This window comes from Abramis brama (genome assembly GCF_963993115.1).
Source record: "Abramis brama genome assembly, chromosome: 11".
Lineage (NCBI taxonomy): Eukaryota > Metazoa > Chordata > Actinopteri > Cypriniformes > Leuciscidae > Abramis > Abramis brama.
In genome coordinates, this window is record NC_139973.1 from 37883026 (window position 1) to 37892405 (window position 9380).

Consider the following 9380-nt stretch of genomic DNA (forward strand, 5'->3'; position numbering starts at 1 on the left):
AAGATTAGTTTAGGTTTAGTATAGGATATTACTGTTTTAAATATGTAATGGCTGTGGGCTCACCAGTGGCACTTAAAGGGAAAAGGTTACATAAAAATACAATAAATATGAAAAAATATATTCAGCGAGATGCCCCTCTCTGGAGTTATTTTTTTTTAAGCCAACTAGCGAGTTTATGGACATTGAATGAATTTTCTGAGGTAAGTGATTCTAGCCCCTTTCACACATAAGTTAGTCTTTAGTGGTAATTTTACAGTAATTTACCAGGATTGCTCTGTGAAAGGGGCTAATGTTAACAAGCGGTTTGTTGGTGTCTTTATGGCGATTGAAACACTGATTGAGCAATTGCACGAGAATAAGGATTTCGGTAAACTGTAATGTATCTTTCACCATACCTTCTGATGTTCATTCAGGTTTATTCCGTGCTGTAAATATCAGTAAAACAGAAGAGATGATCGTTCGCGCGGCGTCACGCGTGCGCTTCTCTTGAACTGAGGCGGTACTGCGATCCGTCACGTGACATTAAAGAGAGCCAACACGTTACTTATATTATTTGAATTTCACACACACACAAATAATAATAATAATAAACAGAATTTGAAAGCGGATTAACAAAAGTAACAGTACACATTTTATTGCGATTTATTGGATGGGAGGCACTTACAAAGTTTTGTTTTTAAAAAGATGGATTTGGTTCATCAAAATGAGTTATTAAAATAGAGAAATCAATATTTTGAACCCAGCCCTACTATCTACTGCATCAATAGTGTCCATTTTCCAGGTAAAACCACATATTACAGGTTTGATTTTCAAGATCTTTATTGAAATTCTAAATGTGTGTAGCCTAATATTCATCTTAACACATGAGATACAGTAAAAACCAAGGAAAAAAAAAAAAAAAAAAAAAAAACAGAACAATGAGTGCTTGTTGAAGCCCTGAAGGGGTAAATATGAAGCATGGCATCTAAAACAGCACTTTAGATTAAGAGACATGTTTCGGTTGCTGTGATAAAGAAAAGGTGAGTTTAAAAAAAAATCTTCAGTCAAAATTAAGTACTCTTAATGAAAACTCTCCAGACCTACATGCCTCTGTAACCACTTGAAGCAACTTTACAGCAACGCAGAAAAACAAATAAGGATTCCACACACTTATCGTGCTACGTTTGTGCAAGTGGCAAAATTAAAGAATATTCTAACAGTCGGAAAACAGGTTTTCGTTAATGAAAAAAAATAACTGGATTAAGACTAAAAATTCAGACATTTCCAAAACCCTTACAAGTTTACTTGTAGACCTCAGACATTTCTAAAAATAATACAGTATTGCATACAAATGCTGTCAGAACCAATAATCAGCTCCTTGATAAAGCTGAAAAACTAATCGGTACAGAGTAATCAGACTGTCACCGCTCTAGGAATGAAAGAACACAAAGATGTCAATAGTTATATAAGCGTTACCAGCAAACTGTGTTAAGCTGAACAGATTTTGAAAACGCCACATTTATAAAGCCGCATATGAGATCTTAAATCATACCAACAATCATAAGTGTGTATATGGCAAATAAATAAACGGCATCCATGATGTTTCTTCAAAGAAAACAATTCCATAAGAATTTGATGCATGATGCCTTTTTCATGACGAGTTTAAGGGGTAAAGTGTGGCGTAAAGCTTTTGTGCAGCTTTTAGCCTTTGACACAGGAAGTATTCTGAGAAAGCATTTTCCAGATCTCTTGAATTTAGGGAACATCTACAGTACAAAATTAAGGCCACGGCTCTTTGCCCTTAAGAACCATTCTCGCTTTTTGCTTGTTTGGAAACCGGTTCTCCATTATCTTGCCCATTCGAATCAAGAGGTCTCTTCTTTGGACTGGCGGGTTCTGTTGAAGGGGAAAATACATTTATGTTTTCATATGACTAAAGCCAAACTTAAAGCAAACTCAGCATTTATTTACTCAACACTTGACCAGTCTGTGGGTGATGGAAAAAAAACTAGCTTCTTAATAAAATAGTTACAATAGTTACAATAACAAAAAAAAAAAAAAATGCCATGCAAATCCACTGCATGAAGGGAAAGTCAACAATTACGTATAACATCTTAAGTGTTGTCTACAGAACAGAGTGGCAATGATTTAAATGAGCTTCTACTTTGTTGCAAAATAAGATGAATTATTATTACTATTATAGTAAATTTACATTTTTGTTAGACTTTGTCTTAAGTATAGAATATAATTACACCTCTAAATGGTTTAAAAAAATTATAAATATTGCTAGGCATGAGAACTTGGAGGTAAAGAAAATTTAATGCAAAAATAAAACATTATTAATAATAATAATAATAATAATAATAATAATAATAATAATAAAGTAATGAAATTATATTTGAAACAAATATATTATATTATTATAGTACTATGTTATGTTATATTGTTAAAAATAAAACACCCACATATGTGACATCAATTTACCTTCATCTCCATCTTCGTCACTATCAAACTTGGTCTTCTTTCCCCTGAACTGTGTCTGTTCTCTTCCTCCTCGGTCTCTGCGGCCTCCCCTGCCTCTTCCACGACCCCTGTGACCTCCTGCAATTATAGGATACAGCGTGGAAAATAGCACAAATGTTTTAAAAAGTGAGATATGGGTTCAAACACATGATGCGTGTCTTTACTGTGTCCTGTGAATTACCTCTGCCTTGTTTGCGTCTGTTCATGGACTCCTGCTGATCCTCGATGATTTTCTTCAGCATCTCCATCTCGGTGTCTCCCTCAAGTATCTCCCACTGAACAACATGGTCTTTAACCTTCGGGTCCTCCCCTCCCTTAGCCTCGCGGACTTTCTCCAGGGCATCCTTGGCGTTTGAGTGAAACAGGATGGTGCCCTGAGAAGGATATCAAAGACAAAATTAATGGAGGACATCCTTAAGGTATTAATCAAATTATTTACTTTATATGATTTTGTCATTATAGTAATATGTGAAGCACTCTCTGTTCTCACCTCTTTTGCTCCTCTGGTGAAATCAATCCATTTAATCTGAGCATGATCAGAAAAGACTGTATGAAAATCTTCTCTCGAGGTCTGACCCAATTCACCGGAGAACTTCAGCAGACAGCCTCTCTGATCATTCAGGGATTTCTGGGTAAACAGAAGAGTGATATTATTAAAGGGGACCTATTATGCACAAGTCTTGATTTTCTTTTTGGGGTCTACTAGAATAGGTTTTTTATGCTTGAAATGTTTTGTAATTTTTTTTTTTTTTTACATATTTGACATTTTATCAAAAGAAGAAAAATTGAAGAAAAGCACAACATGCTCTGATTGGTCGGCTGCACCAGTGTGTTGTGATTGGCCACCCGCTTCTAGTGTGTTTTGGAAATGTCACTGCCTTTAACATAACCACGACTTTCAACATTACACACTAAAGAAAGTTGAAAATTCCATTAATTTTTTGCTATAGGAGAGGAAGAATTGTCTAAACTTGTTAGATCTTCAAAATCAGCATCTGTATGTTAGACCCTATACCGACTACTGATAAGCTACTGAAAGAGATGCTTCCAGAAGTCATAGAGCCTCTTCTTATTATTATTAATTCATCATTGCCATTAGAATACACACCAAAAATGTTTAAGATGGACATTATTTAACCTCTTATTAAAAAACACACAACTTGATCTAGAGAACTGACCGATGCCGAATCTCCCTTTTCTGTCAAAAATACTGGAAAAGGCAGTGACCTCACAACTATGTTCCTTCTTAGAAAGAAATGGTATCTGTGAGGATTTCTAGTCAGGATTTAGACCGTATCATAGTACGGAGAATACTCTTATTCGAGTTACAAATGATTTGTTCTTATTCGATCAAGGTTGTATCTCTCTATTAGTCCTACTGGATCTTAGTGCTGAATTTGATTCCATCAACCACAACGTTATTTAGAATAGAAACACATAATGTTGGCATTAGTGGAAGTGCATTGGCATGTTCAAATCATATTTATCCGACCGTTATCAGTTTGTAGCAGTAAATGAAGAGGTGTCATGAGTACCTCAAGGCTCAGTACTAGGACCATTGCTTTTCATGCTACCCTTGGGAGATATTATTAGGAAGCATGGTGTTAGCTTTCACTGTTACACTGATGATACTCAGCTTTATATTTCTTCATGCCCTGACGAAATATACCAATTCACAAAATAACAGAATGCATAGTTGATATAAGAAAATTGGATGACTAGTAATTTCCTACTAAATTCTGAAAAAACTGGTTTTAATTATTGGACAAAAACATATGCATGTAATAACCTAGAATACTGTCTAACACTTGATGGCTGCTCTGTCAAGTCTTCGTCGTCAGTTAGGAACCTGGGTGTGCTCTTTGATACCAATCTTTTATTATATTCTCTCGATAACAAATGCAGAAAAATTAGTTAATGCGTTCATGACCTCAGGGCTAGATTATTGTATTGCTCTAGTGGGTGGTTGCCCTGCACGCTTAATAAACAAACTCCAGCTGGTCCAAAACGCAGCAGATAGAGTTCTTACTAGAACCAGGAAGTATCGCAGCCCTGAATGCCAGCAGAGACCGTGTCTACTAGAACAATTCCTTGTGAAGACCTTGTTGATATGACAGCCATCAGCACAGATCCTCAGCAAAGACCCCAAGAACCAGACAAGTCCTCCGCACAGACCCCTACGGCCAGCGTCGGCTCCATACCAGCATGATGAAACCGATCTTCAAGCAGAAGGAACTGGATGAAATATTTTGAAAGCTTCCGATCCACAATCTGACTTGCAGCCTGAATTATAAACACACCGTGTTCTTTGGTTGGCCAGAGGAGAATTGGCCCCCCCGACTAAGCCTGGTTTCTCCCAAGGTTTTTTTTTTCTCCATTTCTGTCACCCAATGGAGTTTGGGTTCCTTGCCACTGTCGCCTCTGGCTTGCTTAGTTGGGGACACTTAAGATTCAACAATATTATTAATCTGACTGTACTGACACCATTGTATGAGAACTGAACTGGACTGATTTCTGCAGAGCTGCTTTATAACTGAATTCAACTCATTTCAGAATTGATGTACTTTACACAGTTATTGAACCGAAATGAATCAACACTGAACTGATTTCAACTGAATAATAACCGTTTACTATTGTCTTTTAAGCAGGCTTTAAAGCAGAATTGAATTCTGTTTGCATCACCGAATTGTTATTTTCCTGTTTATCACGGTAAGGCTGCTTTGAAACAATCTGTATGGTATAAAGCGCAATATAAATAAAGGTGATGCCTTGAAAATGTAAAAAAGCTTAACAGGACCCCTTTAACACAAACACATCTGAGAATATGTGTGTTTCTGCATGAAACTCACCAGCTCTTCTTCTTCAGCTTGTTTCTGCTTGCCCTCCTTTTCACTGAAATGCACAAATTTACCAATTATAACATTTTAGATCTCATCTCACTTTTTAGTAGAAAATATGTAGTGTTGTGCATTACCTTTTTGCTTTAGCTTTTGCTTCAACGCGATTTTGCTTCCTCTCTGACATCTTTTTAGTAAAGTAGGCCTCTCTACAGACAGAGGTCAAAGGTTAACACCAGTATATTCAATGCCATTCAGTTACTAAGTAAACATGCAATGCTAAATGGGTAAATGCTAAAAAGCACCTACTTCATCATAACGATCATCTCGTTCCCTTTGTACTCTTTGACGTCGGCACGTTCAACAAAAGCTTTGGCAGCCTCTTCAGATTCTAGAACCGCAAAGATTGATCCCTGCAGACGACAGCAACAGTATAGAGCTCAGTTTTGATAAGGTTGACAGCACATAGCTACAGTTTTCATATAATAAAATTTAATCTATCCCAATGTTGTTAACTAAGGGCATTTTAGACCTGTAGATTGTTTGCTTTGTTCCGAGACCATAACTTAATTTGTTACAATGTTGCATTTTCTTCTTGGTTAGGTTCACTTTGACAAGGCAACAAAATGTGTTTATGCAAGTCACATGCGAGTAAAACTGTCCTGTGTGGATCCGAGTGTGATTGCCGTGTTCATATGCCTAAACTAACCGAATTGAGGGAGAAAACGCACCAGTTTCCGAAACAAATGCCCTAAAACTAAAATTTTCCTTAATTGAGAAGCTCAGAAATTCACTCTGAAATTCCTCATAATTGGGAAAAAAAGACAATCGCAACTTCCGTTTCACGTCGGCTTTAAGAGAACTTGGACTTCTTAAAACCCTTACTTTGAAAGTCTTCAGGGGTCCTTTCCTCATGTAGATGTTCTCGACTGTTCCTTTATCAGCGAGCCACTCTTTCACCTCATCCAGTGTAGTTTCAAGAGGAAAACCTTTCTGTAGAATTTAAACATTAATAACAATCAACAAAATGCAGAATGTGGGTTTAGTATCCTATTGTAGGATTCAAAAACAGGACAAGACAACATCTCCCAGTTTTACAGAGGACTAGACATGTTCAAATATTATTCTAAGCTGTTTGCTTTAGAGCAAAGGCAACACCGGTAGGCAGAAAGAGGACTTAATGTCATTGTTCCCATTCGCTCACCATGTAGATGGATTTGTGTTTGAGCGCGTCCCTGTATTCCTCGCTGTTCTCTGGAAGAGGTTTGCTCGGGTTTCGCCTTATTTTGGTTTTGTCCTCGCTGATCTCCAGCAGACCACTTTTAGATTTCTGCAGCGCCTCCACAATGAAGGCTGCTTCTGACGTGAGAGTCTTTAGTCTGAGGACAAATACAAAAAATGGGACACAATCGCAGCAAAGTTACATGGACTGACACAGTGAAGAATCTTCATGTAGCTATTTTCTCATTAAAGTAATTTATGTAACTTGTGAACTATACTTTGATTTGTCTGGAGCAGTATGAAAGCTTTGTGTGAGAAACAGAACAAAATTCAAGCTATTATATTGACTGTAAACTCACCATTGCAGCTCTAAAATGTAATTTTCCTTCAAAAATGTTTGGCACGACACATCCAAAGGGGCCACACATAAATTTGAACGTGCGTGAGAAAGACATTTGTGAACTAAACTTCACTTTGTTCCTCACACAAACCTATCGCATGTCTCCATAAGACCATACAACATAGTTCATTTATTGAGCATGATGAAGTTTATTCTGTTCTTCTGTCCATTCACGATTTACAACAGTTTAAGTTGAAAATTTAATTTTCAGGTCCATGCTCAAAAATGTAATAACTGGATTATAAATACAGTTTTTGACCGACACACGAACAGTATCAGAGGGTTAAATGTTGTGGCGTTGTTTGCATGTTAGCCTAAAGACCAGCTTAATTTAGCAAAACAGTTTCAAGAACATTGTGAGATACAGGCTAATATTTTCTTCTTCCGTCCATTATAATAAAGGCTTTGTGTTCATATAAATTTTAACCACATTTTTTTATCTTATGAATCCCTATGAAAGACGATCGAGCCAATCAGATTAGGCATGGGGCGGAGCGACACGTGTAGCCCCGCCCCGTTCTGCAGGCTACAGCCAGGTGTACTTGATTTATTCAGAAACATGATGCATTTCTTTTGCAATTACCTATTAAATTTCAGCATTGTCTCCAGAGTGACCCAGCCGTCATCTAACTGCATCTGCTCCTTCAGAAACTTGTCTCGGGGGAGATTGTGGTCACCAAAATAGTACTAAACACAGACAGAAACATTGATTATTCATGTCACTGATATGAACGACGGCTTGGAAAGATAAAATACTGATGATTATCTCACCTCAATCTGTTCTGCCACCTTCTTCTCCAGAGGAGACATTTCCTGATTGTCTGCCATCTCTGCTAGGATGATAAACAACACTTTCTTGCAAACGTTCAAAAGTCTGAACACATATATTATTTATTTTTTGCACATTCTATCAGCAAGTTACATCACAGCCTATATTATCATAAAAAATGTACATGAACATGATTTTCAAACCACGTGTGAGTAGCCTACAGCAGAACTGCATGCAGTTTCTATTTTAATAGAAATGTTGACTCTTTAAGTTTATAAACCCAGTGTTTAACAGCACTAAAAATACGCTGTGAATAATATTTATAAATTCAGTCATCAGCATTTATAAGTGTTTATAAATCATGTACGCCACGCGCGCCACATGTCACAGAATGATACTGAACAAACGTCGCGCGCTCAATCTGTCAGTTGTATGTTTTCGGTCCGATCTGAAGCATCGCAACACTCTAAATATCAGGGAAAACAAGAAAAAACGTCATACTCACTTTACTTGAGTTCTGAATCTGTCTGATCACGCTGAAACGCCACACTAAACGATATCCGATTCCGACCGTGGGTCAAGTATGGCGTCGCGCAGTTATGATGTCACGCAGAGACTGGGGAGATTGGGAAATTGAGTACAAAACGGAATACACTCATATCCAAGCTTTTTCAGTTTGAGAATATTCATTGGGTATACATTTTTTAGTAGGCAACATTGTTGGTCTTTTATAATATATTTTTAAGGCGAGACAAACCAGATAAAAAAAACAAAAAAAAAACAATTTGATATCACCAGAGGTGGACAAAGTACACAACTTTCTGAGTGAAACAGATAGGCTACTACTGGTCAGATATTACTCCAGTACAAGTAAAAGTTGTAAAGACCGATTTTTACTTAAGTAAAAGTACAGGAGTACTTGTTTTTAAAAGTACTTAATATCAAAAGTAACTTTCAATGCATTGTTTTATTATTTTTGCATTGTTGTTGTGTAATACTTACACTTACCTCTGAATCTATGCCTGCCTACTCTCATATCAATATCAAATTTATTTCTAGAACACAGTTCCAGTAGTGGGATTGAATGTGAGATTGAATAAGTGCACTCAATAACTAGGGCTGGGTATCGATTCAGATGTTACAATTCGATTCGATTTCGATTCACAAGCTCTCAAATCGATTCGATTTCGATTCTCGATTCGATTTTCGATTTCGATTCTCGATTCGATTTTTCGATTTCGATTCTGAATTAGATTTCGATTCGACTCAATGAATATTTAATACAAATCCTATATTTATTAAAAAAAGAAAAAGAAAAGAAAAGTGAACATAAGTTTTCAAGTGTTTAATTAATAAAAAGAAATTAAGAGCCACAAACCTGTATATTAAACTCTTTTTATTTTAGGTACACTTGGGTACATTAAAACAGAACCCAACTCTATATTTCAAATGCATACAATGAATAGACAGGATTTTGATGCAAGTGTTTTTCTCTGTTCCCTTTGTTATTTGATTAACTTTAACGACAGAGATAATTAGTGGCTACTGTGTACTGTCCCTTTAAGACCAGCCGCTGTAGACAGAGACGCGGATCTCACACGCGCCTCATTCTCTCACAAGTCATAACTCTTCACGTTCATCATAAGACTGT

The 9380-nt window shown here is 36.7% G+C and overlaps 1 protein-coding gene across 2 annotated transcripts; it reads right to left on the reverse strand.

Annotated features, from left to right (window-relative positions):
• Nucleotides 1–801: 801 nt before the first annotated feature.
• ssb (small RNA binding exonuclease protection factor La) lies at nucleotides 802–8337 on the reverse strand. 2 transcript variants are annotated; one of them, XM_084128835.1, is made up of 12 exons: nucleotides 8235–8337; nucleotides 7732–7793; nucleotides 7544–7647; nucleotides 6544–6718; nucleotides 6225–6332; nucleotides 5649–5752; nucleotides 5477–5548; nucleotides 5352–5394; nucleotides 2993–3130; nucleotides 2684–2876; nucleotides 2464–2580; nucleotides 802–1875 (listed from the first exon to the last, which is right to left on the reverse strand). In XM_084128835.1, exons 2-12 carry the CDS (start codon nucleotides 7786–7788, stop codon nucleotides 1781–1783), a joined length of 1206 nt encoding a protein of 401 aa, XP_083984961.1. In that variant the 5' UTR covers nucleotides 7789–7793; nucleotides 8235–8337; the 3' UTR covers nucleotides 802–1780. The 2 variants fall into 2 exon arrangements, with proteins under 2 accessions (XP_083984961.1, XP_083984960.1); XM_084128834.1 differs by having other exon boundaries at nucleotides 7732–7790; nucleotides 8235–8336.
• Between the last annotated feature and the right edge of the window lie 1043 nt (nucleotides 8338–9380).

What these genes read in the sequence shown, in the direction of transcription:
- ssb (XM_084128835.1), bottom strand. Translation starts at nt 7,788, where the DNA reads ATGGCAGACAATCAGGAAATGTCTCCTCTGGAGAAGAAGGTGGCAGAA. An exon ending in TCACCAGAGGAGCAAAAGAG is followed by an intron (nt 2,877 to 2,992) that starts GTGAGAACAGAG and finishes TATCCTTCTCAG; the next exon opens with GGCACCATCCTGTTTCACTC. An exon ending in CAGACGCAAACAAGGCAGAG is followed by an intron (nt 2,581 to 2,683) that starts GTAATTCACAGG and finishes CTATAATTGCAG; the next exon opens with GAGGTCACAGGGGTCGTGGA.